The sequence below is a fragment of the Canis lupus genome, chromosome 11 (assembly GCF_003254725.2).
Source record: "Canis lupus dingo isolate Sandy chromosome 11, ASM325472v2, whole genome shotgun sequence".
Taxonomy (NCBI): domain Eukaryota; kingdom Metazoa; phylum Chordata; class Mammalia; order Carnivora; family Canidae; genus Canis; species Canis lupus.
Window position 1 is genome coordinate 60,847,332 of NC_064253.1, and position 24,961 is coordinate 60,872,292.

Here is a 24,961-nt window from a genome sequence, read left to right on the forward strand (position 1 = left end):
TTAATATCATTCTACAGCACTTAATTCAGAATTCTTTTGTATGGCTGTATATTACTTGATTTTTAATCAGTACTCTTTATTGTATGTTTATGTTGGTCCCAACCTTCTTGTGTTATAAATAACACTGAGACAAATATAGTCAAGTCTCTGTTTATACCTTTAGTTATTTACTTAGAATAAATTTATTTACTTATTTACTTTTAAAATTTTTTTAAAAGATTTTATTTATTCATGAGAGACACGGAGAGAGAGAGGCAGAGACACAGGCAGAGGAAGAAGCAGGTTCCATGCAGGAGCCCGACGTGGGACTTGATCCCGGGTCCCCAGGATCAGGCTCTGGGCTGAAGGCAGCGCTAAACCACTGAGCCACCTGGGCTGCCCTATTTATTTACTTTTAAAAATATTTTATTTATTCATGAGAGAGAGAGGCATAAACACAGGCAGAGGGAGAAGCAGGCTCCATGCAGGGAGCCCAAAGTGGGACTCAATCCTGGAACTCTAGGATCATGTCCTGGGCCATAGGCAGGCACTAAACCGCTGAGCCACCCAGGCATCCCAACTTAGAATAAATTTAGTAGAAATGGAATTATTGAGTCAATCTGTCTAAAGTTTTAAAAATCTTTTGGTACATATTGCCAAGTTGCCCTTGAGAAGGGTTGTTCTGCTTCTCCCTCTGCCTTCGTCTGTGCCCCCCCCCCCCCCGTCTGTGCCCCCCCCCCCCGTCTCTTGTGAATAAATAAAATCTTAAGAAAAAAAAGACACAAGGATTGTTAGTTTGTATTGCCACCGCAGAGCCTGAGTGTACCCTGTCTTCATTCCCTTTGCACCTCCCTCAGATGGTGGGACCTCTGGTTTCTCTGGCTGAATATGAGCTTCCTAGACTTCACTGAATGGAACAGCCAATTCAGAGGTCACTGTGCAAGGGTAAAGCTTCCCTAGGTCGTCATTCATTATATTTCTTCAAATCCTAGGTGAGAGAGTACCTCTTCTGTCCTCATATCTTCCAGCTGGGTTCAAGGTTGAAAGGCAGCATTTCCCACCAGGTCTTTTATTAGATTTTTTTCTGTGGATCACCTCAGTTGCCTCTGTAAACAGGTGGTGTTCCTAACTGTTTCACTGATAAAAGAGGGCATGGCTTTCTACCAGTTATGATGATCAGATTCCTGAATTCCTCAGCAATATATAATTCTCCTTTTTCAGTTCTTCATATAACATCTGAGCATAATACTTTTATTTGTGTTGTCAGAGCTATGGTCAGCTGGTGAGATTCTGATTGTCTAGCTTACCAGCTGGATAGAGCGTTCTGGATTTCAGTTCTTGTTACCTAATTCAAAGGAAAAGTCTATGGTGTGGTGTGATGCAAGTGGTATCATTTCTGGTGGCATAAGGATGTTTTCCAGAAATGCTATATCCTGGTTTCATTGATCCCTTTACTCTAATTGCAGGAACACTATGCTTGTTATGTACAGTCCATGGCAGTGTAAGCAGCCTAGGGTACCATGAAAATAGAGGGAGCTTCCTAGATTTGAATTGTGACTGCCGCTTGATAGCTATGTGATGTAAGAAAATTTCTTTTTTTTTCTATTTTTTTATTTTTTGTAAGAGAATTTCTTCTCTTACTTTCCTTTTCTTGAGCCGTTAAATGGAAAGGCTGATACCACTTTTTAAAAATCTATTATGTTTAGCATAGCATCTGGCACACTTTCTATGTGCTTAGTGAATACTACTGAAATGGCCATAAGAATAGTTTGACCTTCTTAAATTGTAGATTGACTAGTGATATTTGCAGTAATTCTAGATTTGTGTATTTTGATGGTCTGGAATACTAATGTAGAATTTGAATCAGAGATCTTGTCAGTGTGAGTAGATGCTGGTCGGAAATTCATATGTCAAGGTGTTTCTCTAATTATGACTGCTTGGTCATTGAGGTCCTCAAATTCAGACTAGCATATAAACCTGGGTATAATGAATTTCTGCCACTGGTTCTAAGAACAGGAGGTTTCTGAAACGTAATTTCAGGAACTTACTGCACTGGATAGTTTCTAAGTAAGTAACCCAACTTGGCAGAGTTTTTGTTGAATGTAGCAGAATTAACACTCAATATTTGAATTTGGCATCTTCACATATATTAAGCTAAAACGAGTAGAACCGTGCCCTTTCAAATGTTGAAAGTCATTATGTTCTCAGGCTTAATAAGATGCCTATAGTAAGAATAGCTGTTTTTGTTCCTCTTGTATCTGGCAGGGTGGTATATGTTACAATCTGCTAATCAGCTCCAGTTTTTTTTTTAGCTCCAGTTTTTACAGTCTTGAAGTAAAATCTTAGTCTTTTTGGTGCCCTTAGATACTCTTTTCATTTACCTCTCATCTTTATTTTCAGGTAATACAGTGTAATAATTAAGAGCACAGACTTAGGAGTGAGACTGCCTTAATTTGAATCCAGGCTCTGCCACGTTAGCATGGAGATCTTGAGCAAACTATTATTTAACCTCTCTATATCTCAGCTTCCAAATTGGAAAATAGGGATAATATTAGTGTCCTACTTCATAGGATTCTTGAGAGGGTTAAATGAATTAATATATGTAAAGAGCTTAAAATGGTGCTATACTTAAGAGTATAAAAGTGTTATTTTGTGGAAGAGACTGTTGATTGTGCCTTTACTTCGCGATTGTGACTATCAGCATAATATTAAGCTATGCTTCTTTGAAGAGGATACCTCATGCCTTGCACATCGCAGCATCCTAGATTTTTGATCCATTCCATGGGAATGATTGCAGTTGTGCTTGGAGAGGTATATAGCCCCCCTCCCTTTTTTTGTGTTTGTTAGCATAGCACTTATCTGAGCCAGTTTCCCTTGTCAAGTAATTGAGAGGCTAAATCCTGATATAGTAGATTTTTGAGGTCCTGGTAACTGTGGTTCTTGACCGAAGGATAATGGCTGAGATTGCCTGTGCACACTTCTTTTAGAGATATATGCCCTATGTATTTTATTGTGATCCAGCAAATTTGGTATTTGGCGAAGCGCATCTTCAGACCTGTATCACCTAGAACTTTTAGTCATGGCCACCTGAAGTCTTCTAATATAATTATATTGAAAGGTAATGGGAGACTTGAGGTCTGAGATGAAATCTGAGATCCTTGTAGGCATCCTTTCACATTGGTAGAATCCGACAGAGCAGGTGTCGTCTATCATCAGGTTTTGATAATAATTGACGCAAATGTATTCTACAATAAGTCCATTCCATAAATACCTTTTTGGAACTTATCTTAATGATGGAACTTCTTTTAACAATACGTTGTGTATACATTTTAGAACAGTGTTTATAGGCAGAGGAACTGATAGGTGTGAAGGTTCCCAGGTGGGAAACAAGGCATATTAGAGAAACTCACAGCAGGCTGCTGTAGCTGGAATGTAGCAAGAAAGAGGAAGTCTGGTGTGAGCTGAAGCAGGAGAGGTTGGCACCGGGAAGATCATGGAGGGGTTTACAGATTATATAAGGTCATGTTAACATCATGTTAAAAGATTTTCAGGGTTTTTAAAAAGATTTTATTTATTTATTCATGAGAGACACACACAGAGGCAGAGACATAGGCAAAGGGAGAAGCAGACTCCATGCAGGGAGCCCAACGTGGGACTCTATCTCCGGATCATGCCCTGAGCCAAAGGCAGACACTCAAACACTGAGCCATCCAGGTGTCCCAAGGCTTTCAGTTTTATCAAAGGAAGCCATTGAAGACTAAATTAAAAGAAAGAGTGATGCTATCATATTATTCTCGCTGCAGTATTCAGAACTGATTGTTGGGGAGAAAAAAATGGATCACAAGCTAGTTAAGTTTCACAAGAGTATAAGTTGAAATATGATACTGACTTATGCTAAGGTAGTAGTATTAATTACAAAACTACTTAAGAGGTAAAATCCACAGGACTTGGTGACTACATGTAGAGCACAAATGAGAGGAGGGGGATGTAATGATGATGGCAGCCTAGGTTTCTGATTTTGCAGCTAGTACCACCATTTGCAGAAATAGAACACTAGAAAAGGGCTTAGGTTTAGTGGGGGACATTATGACATGTTGAGCTTTGAAGTGCTTATGAGACATCCAGGTGGAGATTCCAAGTAAGCAGTTGTATGAAGATGATCTGGGGCTCAGAGAAGAGGCTCTGCATCTACTGGTGCACTGATTGCTTACGTTACATTCATTGAGACTTTTGGCTTTGTGCTTCCTCTTCAACTTCTTTACCAATTACTGCGTCTCCATTTTAAAAGCTATTGATTAATTGTGGAGGCCCTAAAGGGATAAAGTGGGGTAGAAAACTCAAAAGATTATGGTATCTTTTAATTCTTTTCTCTTTCTCTAATTTTCTGAATATAGATACCCTGCCCTGGCATGTTGCCTGTCATATTTATAAAACACTTTAACAAATTTATACTGGATTTGGTACATATTTAGCTAGTCTCCTGTTGTATGCCTATTAGGCACACACTATCGCTGTATACACCTTTCTTCTGACTCTTACTACCTACAGAAAACTTTAGCCTCACCTCATATCACATACACAAGATAGAGTTGAGTTTCAGAACTCAGTTCATGTAATCCTTATCCTTTAGTTTTTATAAGTTTTGGTATTGGTGGTGGTACTTAAAATTTTTGGTTACTTGTATTTGTTTTCCAGTTCTACTCAGTCCCAAGTTCCTTAGTTCTTTCTGTCTTCATGCCATTTTCACCCTTAGTCTAGCCAGTCCCTGTTCTTGTGAGGACCAGAATGATTGAAGCCTTGGTCCCCTTGATTATTTATTTCTCATCCCTTCCTGATGAACTTTGACTATAGGAGAATACAAAATGTGAGTTCTTGATTACAGTCTTGCATTTGCTCATTCTCTCCAGATTAAAGGGAAAGTGGCTTCAGAGCTTCTGGAGCTCTTCAGCAGTCTATTCTTGGAGAACTTTCATGATACATCCCTTTTTTCTTAGAAAAGCTTAGAGTTGGGACGCTTGGGTGGCTTAGTGGTTGAGCATCTGCCCTAAGCTCAGGGCATGATCCTTGGTTAGGGGATTGAGTCCCACATTGGGCTCCCTGGAGGGAGCCTGCTTCTCCCTCTGCCTGTGTCTCTGCCTCTCTCTCTGTGTTTCTTATAAATAAATAAATAAATAAAATCTTAAAAAAAAAAAAAGAAAAGAAAAAAGCTTAGGATAGAGGCAGCTCTTTATCTGTATTAGCTACCAAGGTCACATTGGTTGCTTTGGGTACTCTTATTCACCTGGATGATTGTTTCTTCGGTTTTTTTTCTTCTTCTTTTTAAGATTTTACTTATTTGAGAGAGTGAGAGAAAGAACGAGTGTAGGGAAGGTCAGAGGGAGAGGGAGAAGCAGATTCTCCAGTGAGCAGGGAGTCCCTATGTGGAGCTTGATCCCAGGACCTTGAGATCATGACCTGAACTGAAGGCAGAAAGCAGGCACTTAACTGACTGAGCTACCCAGGTGCCCCACTGCAGCCATGTTTTCTAATGCATTTGGTAGCTGTTAAAATACAGGTCACCTTAAATGCTGAGGCTCCAAAGCCCTCTACAGCTGGCTTGTCCATTCATATAGCATCTCAGTGGTGTACATTATAGCAAAGGCTCCGAAGCTCTCCCTACCTAGAGATTGGAGTAATACCCTCCCCCACCCCCAGAGAATTTCAGACTTCAGTCTTTTTACTTTGGCAGTAAGGTAAGCTGTCTTTCTCAGGATGTGGGCCCTTTGTTTAGGTGTTCCGTGGTAGACCCTAATTCTGTACTGGAACTCCCACTGAAGTGCAAAATGTGAGCCACAAAGCATTTTCTCTTCAAAGAATGAGATGATGTTTCCCTGAAATACTATATCACACTTTAGAGACCTTTGGTTCCCAACTACTTTCTGGGGGAGTGTGATATTTTTAAAACCTTAGGTAATTCATTTAGAATACCATTACCCCCAAAGCTTTAACACATAGATCAGAGGGTTTCTTTCCAGAAATTGCTATTAACTCTTCATGGACCAACACAAATTGAGAAAGATGACTTTTCATTTTCTGGTAATGGCAGAGTTTTGAATTAATTAAAAAGGAATAGTATTTACCATTAGATTTTTTATGGTCTTTACCATAAGATTACTGTAATCTCACAGTATTATGTCTTGGAGGTATGGAGTAGTACAATACACAAAGGACAGCATTATCCTGATGATTCTTTAAGTTCATATAACTTACATGTCAGGTGTCTTCAGGTGCAGCTTTGTTTTTGTCTCAGACAAAACTCAGACAAAAATATGAAAAACTGTTTTGTACTAGGGAAGTTTTTTGGGCTTTGTGGGCTTTTGTTGTTGTTGTTCTGAATTAGATCTGCCTTTTTTATGTATCAGTGCCTCACAGGTTCTTTGGTGAAATTTCTTTGTTTTTATTGGACTCATATATATAGGTGATTGAAATTTTGTTTTTGAGTTGAATTCATTGAGTCTGACTCCTCCTTTTCATGGGATAAAATCTCTCCTAGGAAGACTCATCTTTACCTTGAAGTTCATGAGTATGCTTAGCACTGGACAGAGCTTAACCTCCACCAGTGATTCTTTACTATGTAAATTCTAAGTTTTGTATGTCATGAAGAGGCTTAGCAAACCAAAATTTAAAAAGAATATATAGTTTATTATATGAATATTTCATATGATGGGCAAATTGGCTAGACTTAGAAACAGTATTCTAAAGTGGTAAACAGCATGGACTTTGTAAACAGACTGAGCATAATTTTTACCCTACTAGCAGTTACTACCATTTTATCGTCTGTACAGTTTGAATGTAGCCCTGCCATTAGGAGAGATAAAGGAGGAGGCAGCTATAGTCCATTTACCAAAAAGAGCCCAGTCTCTTTTTTATTTTTTAAATATTTATTTATTTATTTGAGAGAGAGAGAGAGCGCACACAAGAGCAAGAAGGAGGAGCAGAGGGAGAGAGAGAATCCCAAGCAGACTACCCGCTGAGCCTGACCCAGGCTTCATCTCACAATCCCAAGATCATGACTGGACCCTCAACTGACTGAACTACCCAAAGGCCCCAGAAAGAGTCCAGTCTTCATTGAAGCTTACTCTACACAGTCCAATGATTATGCAGAACCATTACTACTCTTCCACTGTTTTTTTAAAAAAATATTTTATTTATTTGAGAGAGAGAGTGAGAGAGAAAAGAGCACGACTGTGTGGGGAGGGAATAGAAGGAGAGGGAGAAGCAGACTCCCTGCTGAGCAGGGAGCCCAATGTGGGGCTCAATCCCAGGACCCTGAGATCACAACCTGAGCTGGAGGCAGATGCTTAACTCCCTAAGCCACCTAGGCGCCCCTTCCATTGTGTTTAAAAAAAAAAAAAAATATATATATATATATATATATATATATATATATATATATATAAATATAAATATTTACTTACGAGGCTTCCAATTATTCATCCAAGGTAGGAGATATACCTTGGATGGATAATTGGAAGCCTCTTAAGTCCTCTGCCCTCTTTTTCTATTATCTCTGTACTACCATTCTTGCCCTTACAACTGTACTCACCCCTGCCCCAAATCCTGGCTTCATACTGCCCCTCTGCTGGTTGTTTTTGTATTAAAATCTTGGTGCACCTATTTCTGGAAAGAACACCACAGGATAAACAGCTAACTCTTGGTATTGATCTTCTCTCATAGCATAATTTCATTGTATTATTATACTAAAATACTACCAACTGTGAGAATGGGAAAAATAGTATAAGTAAGTGAATATATATAACACAGAACCCTGAGCAGCCTCAAGGATGAGGATAATACCTCCTTATCTTCAGAGATTCTTGTGAAAATTGAGAACTATTATGATTATTTTTAATTTTTTCCTACTATAATGCCTTATGAGCATTTATATGAAATACTCTTTATCAGTTTATTTCCTGAGCTCTTTAGATATAGCCCTTTACTGATATCTGGTTATATACTGAGGAGAACCTTTATCACAAAGTCTTATATGATATTATTAAAATACTTATATTTCTGGTACTTACAGAAGCAAGACTTGTACTTCTGGGAAAATTATAAAGTAAAAATACTTGCATTTGATTCTTACTGAGAATACAAGTACCTTGTTTGGATTTTGCTCTTACTACCCATGAAGAGTTACTGAACAGCTAGACCTATGCTGTCCAGTATGACAGCACTTGTCACATATGGCTAGAGAACGTGAAAATAATTAAAGGTAAAATCAGTAAACTCAGTTCCTCAGTTCTGTCTACATTTCAAGAGCTCATTAGCTTCATATAGCTATTGACTAGCATATTGGACAGCACATGTATAGGCTATGTGTATCATAGCAGAGAACTTAATTGTATAGCACTGAACTGGAGAGTATGAGAAGATTAAATAACTAAGTATTTTATTTAAATAGAAAGCATTATCAAAAAGTCTTTTGAGGTAGGGCACCTGGGTAGCTCATTGGTTGAGCATCTGCCTTTGGGGTCCTGGGGTCTTGGGATCAGGTCCTGCATTAGGCTCCCCTCGGGGAGCCTGCTTCTCCCTCTGCCTATGTCTCTGCCTCTCTTTCTGTCTCTCTCATGAATAAATAAATAAATCTTAAAAATCTGAGATACTTGCTATTAAAATTACTTAACTCTTTAATTATGGTTTTATAGCATCTGTAAGTACTGTGATGAATATTGTAATTTTAGCTACAAATTTATCTACTTTGGTATTTATTTTTATAAATAAAATGTCAACTTTTACTGCTCTTTAAAAAATTCTTCATATCTTAATATTGTATTAGGAAGTTCCATTTGTTTTTGCAGCATTTAAGGATTTGGTTTTATTCCTTACCTCTGGCCCTATTACCTAAAATAATAGTATTGGCATTAAATTATATTGATTATCTTCAATATGAAAGGTATGGTGGTGATTAAGTTGTACACTAGGAATAAGAAGTTTTAAAACAGTACATGCATATCCTATCTTTTGTAATTATAGGCCTTTGGAAATTTGATAATGAGAAATTTTACATTTCTCCTCTTATATGGATTGTTGAGAGAATTGTTATGCTTAATACTTTTATTAAAATATCATGATGTTAAGTTTTTGTTTGTTTCATTTGTTTTAATCCTAGGAAGCTCTACAAAGGATCATTTCAACTCTGGCAAATAAAAATGATGAAATTCAGAACTTTATTGATACACTAAATCAAACACTAAAAGGAGTACAGGTATGAATCTTTTTAAAAATGTGTAAAAAATGTGTAATATGAAAAAAATGTGTAATGTGTTGCAAGGAATGATGTTGGGTCAAATCAGAAGCATAAATATACTACATAAACTCTAGATTATAAATTAAGGTGAGAGCATGGTTTTTAAATGCAGATAAAGAAAAATGTTTTCCTTACTATTTTTGTATTCTCTATGGAAAGATCAAATAGTAGGGGAAGAAGAAAACTCTGGAGTAGTAGTTGGTAGGGAATATTACAGTGCTCGCTTTTGAACCTTTCCATTATAGATAATTGTTTTATAATTCCAATTAAGAGCAAATTACACGTTTTCAGAGTAGTGGGAAGCTAACCATTTCTTTTACAGTAAATACTGGAAGGAAAATGTGGCTGGTAAGAGGTCTGCTTGCAGAACTGGAAGAAAGTTAAACTTTTAAAAATAACGTGCCTAATGAGGAAGAGAAATGTTTAGAAATGGTTCCAGGTTTGGGCAGATAATCCATGTAGTATGTAATCAAATGTGGATGAATGTGCCTTAATGAATTTATTGGTGAAATAAACAGAGGATCTATAGGATACCAGTAGACAGTAAATCCTTTCCTGTGATTTTTATTTGTTTGAACCTAGGTTTTTGCTTGGGTCTTGGCTTGTTAAACTTTATGGTCCTTGTTATTTCCTTTACTTCAGAATTTATTGTAATTGAGGTTAGTTGATTAAGATCTTCATCACTTTAACTGTCATTCTCAAACTTTTTTACTGGAAAATTTGGTGAATCCACAAATCCACTTTCTTTAAATAAGCAAAGCTAGTTCTAAGACTCTTGATCTGTATATAAGAGAATTATCACATTTGACATCTGGAAAAAGAGATCATAAGCCAGAGATAGCCCAAACTATTTTTCTGATGAATAATTATTAGTAGTCTACCTTAGAACCTAGAAAGAAAACTAGAGGGAGAATTGAACTACAACCTTGTCACTGAAGATGGAGGCATAAGAGGTAGAGTGTAAGAGACTATAAGTATGTGTCAATTGGTTATCAAGAAGTAGTCCATTCTCTTTTTACAGATAAGTAAACTGAGGTCCACGAATTTAAGTGGCTTGTCCAAGGTCACACTGTTACTGAGTGGTTAATGTGAGATTTGACTTAGTTCTTTTTCCTACCAGACTGCACATTTCTTTTGCCACAGCTTGTTCTTATTACTGCAAATCAATTAGTAAAATGATTAATGCCATTTTTGGTAAGACTCCAAGTGAGGTAATATCTAATTTTTATAAAAATTATAAGCAAAAGTTTGGTTTATGTTACTACAATAGATTGTACATATTAGTTTTCTTAACCAGTGCCAATTCTCTTAATTGAATGATTTATCTAAGTTGAGAAATGCCTAAGATGATTTCTTCTCATAATTACTGCAAGTGTGGTTATTGCTTATCTAGAGATTTCACAGATATTTTAAGTTATTGTTGAAATAGCAGCATCTTGCTTAACGTGGCAGTGAGGAGCTCTGGGACGTCAACAGGCTTGAAATGTTTTATTGATTCTGCCATCATTAATTAGTTGTGTGGCTTTGGGCAAGTCACTTCTGTATTTTAATTCCTAAAATTTAGGAGTTTGACTACAAATTTTAGTCAGTAGATGACTTGTGAGGTTCTTTGAGCACTAAAAATCAATGTTTGATAAATCTCTTAGGTCCAGTAAGGAATTGTTTGGTCTTGTTAAGTTCTGTATATCTTATGTAAATGCACTGTTTTAGACAACCTGAACAATCGTACCATTCACGCAAAATTAGCCCCATCCCTGTGTGCACAAACTGTTCTTCAGTTATGGAAACAAAATTTCTGGAATATTTTATTAAAATGCTCATTGATGATTGTGATGCATGACAAAGGTTGAGAACCACTGGCTTAGGATCTGCCTTGGAACCTGAAATTCTGGACAAAGTTGGCAGTTTAAAACAATTTTTCACATTGTCCTATGGAAATGGTGTTGTAAAAGATAAAGAGGAGAGTATGGGCTACTCCATAAAAGATGCTTAACTCAGCATAACTGAGATAGTGCTGTCAGCATTAGCAGCCAGCTTCTAGGATTTACCTGTTTTTAAAGCATATGTCAAATATTAGAATTTTTAATTACATTTTTTATTCTACTCCACCCCCTCTGTTCTATCACTTAGGTAAGTCATATTGCAAGATGGATTAATTCTTTCCTTTATCTTGGCCAAGGCCCTCCCCTGTATAGTTTTTACACTTCTACTCTAATCTAGACTGTCATCATTTAGGTAGGGACTGTGTTCCCTAAGAAGAACTTTTATCCTTTTTTGCTAATGTTTCTTAGATTTTTCCAGATCCCACTCATCTCTGAAAGACCTTCTTGAAATGCTTCTTCTTCCCTCTTAAACTTGTACTCATTTGACCTCAGTGCTTCCAGTTAGTTGGCCCTACAGTGTTCAACTATTGTTAAATTACCTTGTCAGTTATTCTGAGCTTAACGTGTCTGTGTGTATTTTCAGATCAACTTATGGTAGGCTAGTTATGATACTCCTTAGCATATAGATAATTTTCATATAGCAGTTTAATAAATTTTTAAAACACTGGGCTCTAGTTGGACCATCCTTAAATTGATATGATACCCTTCCCCCCCTCCAATCAGACCAGAGGCTTCTAAAGATGGAAGTGGTATCTCATTGTAGGATATCACATAGAGGGTCCTCATTGATATCTTCCATGTATTCTTGGACATCTCATCACTGTTACTTCATTGTTGATTTTTGATAAATACTGTATTGTGTTTAGGAAGTTTCCTTCTATTCCTGTTTTTATTATTGATTTATTATTTTTTAAGTAGGTTCCATGCATATGTGGGGCTTGACCTCAGGAATGAGAGCTGAATGCTCTATTGACTGAGCCAACCAGATGCCTCTCTATTCCTGCTTTTAGAAAAAGCAAGATAGTACAGTAGTTAAGAATACTGACTTTGTGCCTAGTACCCTTATTCAAATTCTGGGTCCAACCACTTTTCTAGTTGTATGACTTAGCTTCATTGTGTGTCAGTTCTTCCATCTGTAAAGTAAAGCTGTGCTTGTTAGGATAAAATTAGTTCATAAGTGTTGGGTATTTAAACAGTACTTGGCACATAGTACCCACTATAGCAATTATTATTATTATACTTAGACTTCCTAAGTTCTATCAAGGTTTAAAAAAAATTTGTTGGGATCCCTGGGTGGCGCAGCGGTTTGGCGCCTGCCTTTGGCCCAGGGCGCGATCCTGGAGACCCGGGATCGAATCCCACATCGGGCTCCCGGTGCATGGAGCCTGCTTCTCCCTCTGCCTGTGTCTCTGCCTCTCTCTCTCTCTCTCTATGTGACTATCATAAATAAATAAAATTAAAAAAAAAATTTGTTGATTTAATTTTATGGGTCATGTCCTTTATTTTTGTAATTCATAATTTTTTGGGCAAGTTTCCAAATAGTTGAAATTTCCTTCAAGTCCTGGAATAAAATCCATTCGTGTGTGGTGAAAAAACAAAACAAATATTAGAATTTTTTTGCTTATATGATTTTAGCTTGAGATAGTTTATAAATGTGAATCTGTTCTGTCTTTTGTAAGCATATCTTTTAATTTTCAGGTATTTGACAGCTCTTCAAGTAAAAATCATTGTTTTGTTTATTAAACAGGAAAATTCTTCTAACATACTTTCGGAGTTAGATGAAGAATTTGATAGTTTATATTCTATTTTGGATGAGGTGAAGGAAAGTATGATTAACAGTATCAAGCAGGAACAAGCTCGTAAATCACAAGAATTACAGGTGAGATCATGCAGCATATTTAAATATAGATAACTTTTGTCTGTTTAATATTTGATTTACTGACAGAAAAAAATGAGTGAATTTCTGTGAATAACTACTTTTATCTTGTAGAAAAATGATTAACTTTTGGTTTCCTCATAGATATCTTGTTTTTTCTTAATAGTGATAAAAACCTAAGATTTACCATTGTAACCTTTTTAAAATGTATAGTTCAGTAGTGTTAACTCTATTGACATTGTTGTGTAACAGATCTCTAGAACTTTTTATCTTTAAAACTGAAACTCTATACCCATCGAACAACAACTACCTATTTGCTTTTTACCCCACCACTGGCAACCACTAGTGTGTTTTCATGATTTTGATTACTCTAGATAACCTCACATAAGTGGAATAATTCAGTATCTGCCCCTTCTGTAACTGGCTTATTTCACTCAGTGTAATGTCTTTAAAGTTTGTCCATCTTGCAATATGTGCTAGAATTTCCTTTTTATGACTGAATTATATTTCACTATATATGTGTGTATGTGTATGTATGTACATTTATATATCTTTATATGAATAAAAATGTGTGTGTATATATGTACGTTTGTATAGATTTTTTTTAAACTAACAATTTTTTAAAAGATTTTATTTATTCATGAGAGAGACAGAGAGAGAGGCAGGCAAAGACACAGGCAGAAGGAGAAGCAGGCTCCATGCAGGGAGCCTGATGTGGGACTCGATCCCAGGTCTCCAGGATCATGCCCTGGGCCGAAGGTAGGCACTAAACCATTGAGCCACCCGGGCTGCCCTATATATTTCTTTATATGAATAAAGAAAATGTGTGTGTGTGTGTATGCAAATATATATTGACATGCAACACCACACATAGTTACACATTTTTTTTCTTCTAATGAGAACCTTTAAGATCTACTCTTTTTTTCCTCTGAGGCTATTCACAAATTACTGCTTTAAATCATATGTCATATTTTTTTCATCAGTTTCAGAGGTAGAATTTAGTGATTTATCAGTTGCATATAACTCCCAATGCTCTTTCCATCAAGTGCCCTCCTTAATGCCCATCACCCGATTATCTGTTCCCCCCACCCCCTCCAGCAATTCTCAGTTTGTTTCTTAAAGTTCAGTGTCTCTTATGGTTTTGCCTCCTCCTCTGATTTCATCTTATTTTATTTTTCCTTCCCTTCCCCTATGTTCATTTGTTTTGTTTCTTAAATTCAACACGTGAGTGAAATCATATGGTATTTATTTTTCTCTGACTTATTTCACTTAGCATAATACCATATAGTTCCATCCATATCATTACAAATGGCAAGATTTCCTTGTTTTTGATGGCTGAGTAATAATATTCCATTGTGTATATATACTACATCTTCTTTATTCATCTGCTGATGAACATCAGGGCTCTTTCCATAGTTTGACTGTTATGGACATTGCTGCTATAAACATTGGGGTGCAGGTGCCCCTTTGAATCACTGTGTTTGTATCCTTTGGATAAATAGCTAGTAGTTCAATTGCTGGGACAAAGAGTAGCTCTATTTTTAACTTTTGGAGGAAGCTCCATACAGTTTTCCAGAGTGGCTGCACCAGTTTGCTTTCCCACCAACAATGTAAGAGGGTTTCCCTTTCTCTGCATCCTCATCAACATCTGTTGTTTCCTGAGTCATTAATTTTAGCCATTCTGACAGGTGTGAGGTGGTATCTCATTGTGGTTTTGATTTGCATTTCCCTCATGCCAAGTGTAGTTAGTTAAGCATTTTTTCATGTGTCTGTTAGCCATTTGTGTGTTGTCTTTGGAGAAATGTCTGTTCATGTCCTCTGCCAATTTCTTGACTGGATTTTTTTGTTTTTTTTTGGGTGTGAAGTTTGATAAGTTAAGGTCTACTCTCTTAGCAATGTTTAAATGTACAATACAGTAGGGGCATCTGTCTGGCTCAGTCAGTAGAGCGTGAGACTCTTGATCTCAGGGTCATGAGTTCAAGCCCCACATCCGTCCTAGAGCTTACTTTAAAAAATATACAATATAGTATTCTTTTCACTATGCTGTATGTTACATTTCCAGGACTTATTTTATAATCGGAAGTTTGTACCTTTTGACCACCATCACCCATTCATCCATTTAAAAATTTTTTTGGTAGTAGCCATCTTAATGAGTGTGAGATGATGCTGTTTGGGTGTGGTGACTACAAGGATGTTAGAACCATTTTTTCTTCCTGTAGCATAACTTGAGATCTTCATTTTTTCCAGTGATTCCATTTTTTAAAAATTATCACCCAGTTATCCTTTGTAACTCTTAATATTTGCCTCTTCTCAGTGCTACAAAAATTTTGGCAATGTTTTTTCATAGGAGTAGTGATCTAGGTGGGATGAAGAGGTATTAGGGAATAGCAGGCTATAAAATAAGACTGAGTTGTTGAAATACAAATTTAGTTAACTTCATTCTTATGTTATGATTCAAAGGAAAAGCTATGGTAATATCAGCATAATGGTAATTTAATATCAGCATAATGGTAATGGTAAAGCTTTATTGGGATAGTTTAAAAACCAAATATTAAAAAAAATCACAACTTGGCTACCGATGCCATTTTATTCTTTAATTGGAGACAGTAGAACATCTCTGTTCTTCATTTGGGTTCACAAACTTGTTTTAATTGTATTCCTTTGTACCCCTTTGTTAAGCTTTCCCTTTTGTAAGCAAATTCATAGAGGTTTCTTTTTTTTTAAGATTTTATTTATTTATTAGAGAGAGAGAGAGAGAGAGAGAGCATGTACAAGCAGGGGGGCAGACAGAGGGAGCAGCCGACTCCTCCCTGAGCAGGGATCCCAGGACCCTTGGATCATGACCTAAGCCGAAGGCTGATGCTTAACTGAGCCATCCAGATGCCCTCATAACATTTTCTTAGAATAAAATATTTTATCTTAAACTTTGACCTCAGATTGGATTCTTTCACTTTAATAATTCCTTGAGATATATTCCTTATTTTTTTAAAAGATTTTATTTACTTATTCATGAGAGACAGAGAGGCAGAGAGAGAGGCAGAGACAGGAGAAGCAGGCTCCATGCAAGAAGCCGGATATGGGACTTGATCCTGGGACAGCCGAAGGCAGACACTCAACTACTGAGCCACCCACGCATCCCTCCTTATTCTTTTAGTTACCTTTTACTTTTAATACTACATTAACTTAGTCTGCCCTAGTGATCCTGTGTAGACCATTAATAGCTACCATTTTTTTCTGAGTGATTTTGCTTAAATTTTTCATAAAGCTCTCATCCAAATGGGATGTTTCAAATGGTGGTTTATTAATTATTCTTCAGAAGTCATGAGAGCTTTACTTATAGGAAGTATAGTATTTTTGGGAAATTATGATTAGGTTCTTAGAATAACACGTGAAAACCTATTTTAACCTCAAATTTGGCAAAACTATTCTACTTTTCGAAGTAAAAATATAACGCATGAGACACCAATAAAATGAGCCATAGTTTTATCTTTAGTGCTGAACTTAAGGGATACCTAAGTAGATTTGAATGTGGAATAGATAGTAATAAATAGATACTAATATTCTAAGTAGAATCTTGGGTACATTAAAAAACTTAGAAATAGATCTGTTTCTTTGCTTAAAAGTATCACAGTATTTTTGCATGACTGGGCTTAGTTTTAGACAACAGATGATAGAGTGACAGAGAACTGAATAAGAAAGACTAGTACATGAATTTAATATATCACTATAACAGAGCATATCACTGTAACAGTTACTGTCTTTTATTTCTCTTTATTCTTTTTGAATCCTGTCACTTGGATTTGTGATTCCTATGTTACCCAATTTTGGAAATTATAAATTAGCATTTATGGTAGTAGGTATTACTTGGGTTGATGTGGTATATGGAGTACTAAAGTGGTGCTCAACTGCATGCATCTGTCACTTGATTCATAAACTTTAAATTGTTAAATATCAAAGAAACTTAGTCTTCATTTATACAGGATGTTGTCTGCAGATGGATTATTTTGATATTTTATTATTTTTTATTTTATTTTAATGTTTTGAAAGATTTTGAGACAGCGAGCATACAAATGGGGAGGAAGGTCAGGGGGAGAGGGAGAAGCAGACTCTCTGTTGAGCAGGAAGTCTGATACAGGGCTTGATCCCAGGACCCCGGGATCACAACCTAAGCTGAAGGCAGACACTCAACCTACTGAGCCATTCAGGCACCACCCATATTTTGATTTTTTAATTTAAATTATTGATAGTTTAAAAAATATTTGCTAGTTCCCTGACTGCCCTGATCGAGAAGAATTGTAAGTAAATTAAGTAAATAATTGCTTTATTTTGTTTTGTATTTTTAAATGATGAGTATATCTGTATGCAATTTAGCTATTTTGAACAAATTATGGAAGGATGTTTAGTACAATATATTAAGATAGTTAAAATTTGTTACATATATGACTAGTGATTATATTGCTTTAATAGTTCTCTAAAATATTTTTGTTCAATTTTTGCTATTAAAATTGTAAGTTCGTTATAACAATATATATTTAAGATTCTCAAGGAAATAGGAAATTTTATTTTAAAGATTTATTATTGTTTTTTAGAGTCAGCTCAGTCAATGTAATAATGCCTTGGAGAACTCAGAAGAACTACTAGAATTTGCAACACGGTCATTAGATATAAAGGAACCTGAAGAATTTTCAAAGGTAAAAATCCAGCCCAAAAAACTAGACTAACCATTTAAATAGGAGAATTTTGTTTAAAAAAAATGATGTTTTCCCTTTCAATTTTGAATTTATTAAGTCATTTCTAATACTAAAAAAGGCTTGGAATTTTTAAAAACATATTTTATTTATTTATTCATGAGAAACACAGAGAGAGAGAGAGGCAGAGACACACAGGCAGAGGGAGAAGCAGGCATCATGCAGGGAGCCCGATGTGGGACTCGATCCCGGGACTCTGGGATCACGTCCTGAGCCGAAGGCAGATGCTCAGCCACTGAACCACCCAGGCATCCCTGGCTTGGAATTTCTTAAGTAAAATGTTATCTATTCATTATTCCAATGTGGATACCTAGATGTATGTATCTTTGGGGCCATGGACAAATTATCTAATTTCTCTTAAATGCTCTATTAAGATGAATCAAGTTATTTTCCTTTTCAGTTACATTCTTATTGGTCACTTATTTTAAGGGTACTTTTGTATTTTATCTGAGTCATACCTTTGTTATAAATATTTCATGATTAAGGGAAGATTAATATTGCTATTAACATTCTTAAAAATCTAGTTTTGTATTCCTTCCTTCTATGAGCTGATTGGAAAAACATCACTTGATGCATATAAGCACTGTAACAGTGAAATTTGCTATTATATTTATTATTAAGTGCCCCACTGTTTAGTGTAATTGTATGTTTAATTAAAATATGAAAATGTAGGTTCTTATTTTAAGGGTATGTTTGGTATGAAATATAAACAGTAGAATAAGACTACTAGTGTTGTAACCTAGATCCTGTTATTTAAGAGATTCTGAATTCTAGATTTTTATTTTTATTTTAAATTGGGTCATTTTTAAATGATTACCAATTTATCAAATCAGATTTCTGTTTGATGTAGAATACAGCTGTAGAATATATTAAAAATGGTGTGAGGAAAATGGCAACTTGAGCTGTATAATGAGCTCAAGTGTGTACTAATGTAAAATATGTACTGTGTAGTAATCATATCAAGATAAGGTATTCACATTTGATATTATTTCCTTGGTCTTTGTGGACTAGGTAGTGAACTGTATTAGTGTTAGAAAGGTGGCTTTATTATCCTTTTGTGTTCATCTAATATTTTAATTTCATGATTTTTCTTTGAACTTGAAGGTAGAAAAATCTTCCTTGAGAAGATAACATTTGGTGGCTTATGTGCTGCGTTTTTAAAATGAATTTTAAAAATGGATTCTTTTAAGTGAAATGAATCAAAAGTTCTTTTGCTATAAATTCATGAACTAATTAATTCTTGAATTTAGAGGTAGACTGTAAGTAGGTTCATCTTTGCACTTGGTAGGACTAGCTATGTAAAGAAATTATGAGATAAATGTATCATACTTTATGTTTTAATTTTTATTTTTAAAAAAGATTTTTATCCATCTATTCATGAGAGACACAGGAAGAGAGAGAGGCAGAGACATAGGCAGAGGGAGAAGCAGGCTCCATGCAGGGAGCCCAATGTGGGACTCGATCCCCGGACTCTAGGACCACACCCTGGGCTGAAGGCAGGCTCCAAACTGCTGAGCTACCCAGCCATCCCGAAATGTATCATACTTTAAAGTACTTTAGAAGAATAGATAGATCTCCTATTCAGAAGACATTTATGGGATAACCTCAAACATCTGGAACATAGCCAAAAAACATACAGAAAGCAAAAAATAATCTGAGTCATCAAAATCAGTATCATAGAGTTGATGGGCAGGAATACATGTTCTTTTCTCATGATAGTTTCTCAGCATCTAGTTCCTGCTATCTCCATGGTGCTACTAAATTTTTAGTTTTTTTCTTCAGTTTCCCTGTTAATAAAGTCCTCTTCTAGTGGAGTGGGATAGCTGTTAATGATAGGCATATTCATAGCCGCAAGAATTAATAGCTGAGAGCCTGAGAATGAGGAAGAAGAAGACAGGAAAACCATAAAACATGGACACAAGTACTCAAAAACAACTTGAGCCCAGTTACATTTAAGTAGGGATTGGTACTCAGAAAACCTGTGATCAAGTTTGTTTCTCCTAAGTTTCGCTTTCCACTATGTCCTCTCCCCTTCCTCTCAAAGGCTACTATTTTCTTTCTCCTTTGTCCTTTCCAGCTTTGTTAAAACTTGTTCCCAGCTGATGTAAATTGGAAAAGTTCTGATAAAATAAGTCACATTGTGGTTTAAACATATTTTCTTTTTTAAATTATTTTTTAAAGATTTTATTTAGGGGGATCCCTGGGTGGCTCAGCGGTTTGGCGCCTGCCTTTCGGGATCAAGTCCCACGTCAGGCTCCTGGCATGGAGCCTGCTTCTCCCTCCTCCTGTGTCTCTGCCTCTCTCTCTCTCTCTCTCTGTCTCTCATGAGTAAATAAATAAATAAATATTTATCTGTCATAAATAAATAAATCTTTTAAAAAAATAAAGATTTTATTTATTTACTCATGAGAGATACACACAGAGAGAGGGAGAGGCAGAAACACAGGCAGAGGGAGAAGCAGGCTCCATGCAGGGAGCCCGACATGGGACTCGATCCCAAGTCTCCAGGATCAAGCCCTGGACTGAAGGTGGCGCTAAACTGCTGTGCCACCTGGGCTGCCCTAAACATATTTTCTTAATGTTCCATTATGTGTCTTATTTTATTATTTTGGTTTTCCACCATTTTGTGGCACTGCTTAATAGCTTAAAGCATTTGGAAATGTGATGAAATGAATTATTTGTCAGTGTTTACTACCTAGAAATCTGAGTTTATTATTATTGAAGAAAAATGCTTAACTGAGAGTTGTTTGAAATTATTAGTACATCCAAATAGTATCCAAATAATGGTTTGATTCCAAGTCAAAAACCAAATTCACTTTCTTAGATAACTGGATGTACTAGAGGCTTGCCTCAAACACCTAATTGCTGACAAAATAGGGAAGATGACTTTGAAGATCAATTTTATTTGGCTTTGAAGAATAATTATCTAGTATATTTTTAGAAATTTGGAAAAAAATTCTTTTAAGGTGTGCTGTTTATGAATATCCCATATTAAAGTGATTAAATCAGACTAGTATGAATAGTTCATGGGCACAAAAAATCATAGGCTAGAATCCAGCCCATGAATCTTTTTAGACTTTATTATCTTCAAAAAGAGTAATTTAAATACTAATATTTAAATAATCACCTTACAGTACCTCATTATGAGAATTGAATATGAAGCTATGCTATTTACCAGCATTAGGCAATCTGAAAATGAACGGGTAAAAATGGCACAAATGGGAAAGGATTTTTGGAACATACTTACACTAATTTTTAAAAATTTGGTATTACAAATTGGTTTTATTTTTCACTAATTTTTTTAAATTGTTAGGAGTTTGGTTGATAGTAAATATATGAAGAAGGATCACCAGCAAATGAGATTTGGATCATTTGCTTTATTTCTGGATGGACAAGTAGCTGAAACTCCACCGTACCTGGCTTCTCTGCTAATAGCCTGCATTGCTTGGATCCTTTGACAAAATTAATACTTCTTTCTCTCTTTTTTTAAGATTTTATTTTATTTGACAGAGAGCACAAGTAGGCAGAGTGTCAGGCAAAAGGAGAGGGAGAAGCAGGCTCTCTCCACTGAGCGGAAGGCAGACGCTTAACCAGCTGAGTCACCCAGGTGCCCCCAAAATTAATATTTCTATTTTCCTACCCCGAATATAGAACTTGAATTCTACATTTGAAAAGAGCCTAGTTTGGATACCTGGGTAGCTGAGTGGTTGAGTGTCTGCCTTTGGCTCAGGTGGTGATCCCAGGGTCCTGGGATCAAGTCCCCCATTGGGCTCCTTTGCACAGAGCCTGCTTCTCCCTCTGCCTGTGTCTTTGCCCCCCTCTCTCTCTGTCTCTCTCATGAATAAATAAATAAAATCTTAAAAAAAATGAAAATAGCTGAGTCTGTGGGGTATTTCCAAGTCATTAACCATCCACTTCCTCACTATCTTGCCACACATAACCCAGTTGTCTGACTAGAAGGGAGGTACTGGTCACCAGTACACAAAGCCTTTCCTGGAATAAAAAATACAAAGTGGGGTGAAAGGGGAACAGTGTCTTCTGCACTTGATCACAGATGAAAAGGGAGGTTTTGTGTATTTCCCACTTTAGACTCACAGTAACTAGCCACTGGCATATTGTTCAGTCAATGTCAGCTTCTAACTACTGGGAGGAACAAACAAAAAGGATAGAAGCTCTGTATGTTTTCAAGGGAATAGAAGTATTGGCAGAAGTGTTTTCTGTGGGTTGAAATCAGGAATGCTGAGAGAAGAGGACCTTCACTGAAAGCATGCATGATTTTAGTTACTGAGGCAATTTAAAGACAAATGTAAATATTTGTTAAGAATAGTCCAGACTATAATTTTTCACCTTTATTTCATTTGTGGATGTTTAAGTCTTACAGAAATAAAGTTTCCTGTTATATAAATGTGCTTACTTATAGAACAGATGTATGCAGTACTGTATTCAAAGTTTATTTCCAGTTATTTACTATAGCTTGTGAAGACTAAGATGATCATATTTTTTGAAAAGTAGTTCTTTTTATAAACATATGTATAGAAAATATAAAACTTTTAACATATGGAATCAACTGCTTTGCAGTGTTTTTGTTTTAGTTTTTTTTTTTAATGCTGGTATTTTTTCCAAATGAGAAATAGCATATTGAAGCTATATTTTTTTTACTTTCTCTTGATGAATCCCTCGCATTTCCCAAGTCATTCCTTAATATGGTATTTTTAGAGTGAGGGTAGAAGTCTCAGTTATGTATTGTAAAAAGTATTGGAAAAGTATTGTATGTTTGCCTGTTAGTCATTTTCAGATTGTCTCAAGGAAATATTACAAAATTTTCTATCCCAAATCTAAGAGGAAAATCTGAAGTATAAGACCATGTAAATATACAGACAAGACTTGAAAAGTTTCTTAGTGTTGTGTGGCATTGAGAGTGTTAGTAGGAACTCTATTGGGCTTTACTGCAAATCAAAATAAAGACAAATCATGTCAGGCAAATGCCAGTTTTGAAATCTAGTTTTTGCTAGATTCATCATTTTGACAGTGTGAGTGTATTATTTTCTGTTGTTACCCAGAAACAGATATACAGTTGGCCTTTAAAAAACATGAGAATTATGAGCACTGAGCCCCATGTAGTTTAAAATCCATGTCTGACTTTTGACTCACCCAAATCTTAACTACTCATTGTTGACAAGAAGACTTACCTATAACATAGTCGATTAATGCATATTTTGTGTTATATGTATTACATGCTCAATTCTTAAAATAAGCTAGAGAAAATATTACTAAGAAAATCATAAGGAAAAGAAAATACATTTACAGCACTGTGTTATAAAATCCTGCATATAGGTGGACCCATGCAGTTCAAATTGTTAAGGGTCAATTATATTATTTTTGTTGCTTTTTATTAATGCTCTGATTTTAACTAACTTTTCCCTTGCGGCCTCTTCACTTCAGCCTATATTTCAGAGAATTAGATTGTTAAAATGCTTAATTTATTTTGGATAATTTTTAAAAGCTACTGTGTGCAAATAAGATGGCTTAGGATGGACTTTTAGGGTTTGAAGATGCTTTAGTACTTATCATTTTATAGATAAGATAATTGAATCCTAAGAGTTAAGTGATTTGCTGGTTAATGTGGTGTGAAACTCAGATCTCTTAAGCCTTTGGTCTCATGCTCCATATTTTTTGCTGAGGTGTTTTAGAACTTTTGCTAATTGGGAAGATATTTAGAAATACCAAATTTTGTTCTTTTTGGGTAAATGATTCATTGAATACAATAAGCAAGATCTAAAACATATTTTGTTTTATTATTATTCCCATTTTAATGTTTAGAAAATACTGTTAAGTTAGCTGCTTCACAGTAGAGTTATTTTCTAGGGTACTTTCCATATAACATCTTTCTATAAAAGGAGAAAAATATGATAGTAAGAAATATAGAAAAAATAAGATCTGAACTTTCAGAGTGCTTGTTAAATTAAACTCATGGAAGAAAATAGTTTCTGTATTTACTTACAGCAGATTAAAAACAAGAAAGATTGGGAAAATATCTGGTTTAACTTCTTTATATTTAATTGGTAATTATGAAGAACCATTTGTGATTACTTCTACTTGTACTCTTATTACAGGTCTTTTTAAGGGCGTTTGGTCTCAGGTGATAGATTCCTATAACTGATAAAGGATCAGAATTATAAGATTTATTTTGAAAACAATTATTGAGAGATGGAGGAAGGGAATGAGGGAGAAAGGAACCAACTCTGATCAGAATAAAGAGAAATGAAGTGTTGGCAACCAAGATTTCAGTGGAAGATTGAAATGGAAATAGTGATTGAAATTGAAATAGAAAATAGTGATATTGAGCAAGGTAATGTGGCTAATGCTTCTTGAAAACTTTCTAATAATGTACAATAAGTAGCATTACCCAAAAATCTAAAGAATTAACTGAGGCCTGTTCATTCTGGAATCGTTTTGTACTTGGTAAACAGAGATGTTTAATTGACAAAATAACATCACTCTTGAAATTGAAATTTACAGAAATCAAGCAGTACAGTAATGTGTATCTTTTGGATAGATTTCTACTTTGGGAGAAGAAATTCCAGAAAAAAAATTAAACCATTTGTTTTCCAATTTAAGATGTTTCTTAAAATTGGGCCCTTTTAGAGAAGTATCTTCAGAAGTTGAGACTTTCTACTCTTTTATCATTGCACAGAATAACTTTTTCAACCCCTTCTGCATTTACACAGTGTATATACTGTTAAATTCGAACCTAAATGAAAGAGGAACCGCTGAGTCTTCAGTTTGATCACCTGGGTATGTTTATATATAAATACACAAGATGACAACTTTTCCAGCATTATTTGGCTTTTCATCTGTTTCTTTTCTGGTTTGTCACAAGCAGCCTAGTACATTAAATGATGAAAGGAAGCTTTACATGCATGTGTACACGTGCACACTTGTACACAGACACACTAAAAAAAGTCACCTTACTGAGTTAAATAATACTAGACACACAATTGAATCATTCTGGTTAGTTTAAAAGACAGTATTGGGGGTGCCAGGCTGGCTGAATCAGTAGAGCATGTGACTCTTAATCTCAGGGTTGTAAGTTTGAGCACCGTATTGGGTGTAGAGATCACTTTAAAAAATGGTTGTAGGGAAATTATTATTATTACTTTAATATTTTATTTAAGTTCAATTTGTT

General features: G+C 35.5%; 1 protein-coding gene and 1 long non-coding RNA gene across 12 annotated transcripts in view; one reads left to right on the forward strand and one right to left on the reverse strand.

The window, feature by feature from the left end:
* The window catches only part of LOC118350322 (uncharacterized), a 70,047-nt gene that overhangs the window by 14,941 nt on the left and 30,145 nt on the right, over nucleotides 1-24,961 (reverse strand). The window lies entirely within an intron of this gene.
* Nucleotides 1-24,961, forward strand: part of FSD1L (fibronectin type III and SPRY domain containing 1 like) — a 72,687-nt gene that overhangs the window by 11,147 nt on the left and 36,579 nt on the right. For 10 of the 11 annotated variants that reach the window (XR_003130301.3, XM_025433428.3, XM_025433429.3 and 7 more), the window contains exons 2-4: nucleotides 9,131-9,226; nucleotides 12,899-13,030; nucleotides 17,617-17,718. Coding sequence is in view for 10 of the 11 variants with exons in the window: in XM_025433428.3 (XP_025289213.1) it covers nucleotides 9,131-9,226; nucleotides 12,899-13,030; nucleotides 17,617-17,718 (330 nt within the window). In the remaining variant the exon portion in view is untranslated. Of the gene's footprint in view, nucleotides 1-8,084; nucleotides 8,234-9,130; nucleotides 9,227-12,898; nucleotides 13,031-17,616; nucleotides 17,719-24,961 lie in introns of those variants that run through there. The other variant, XM_025433436.3, reaches the window with a different exon arrangement.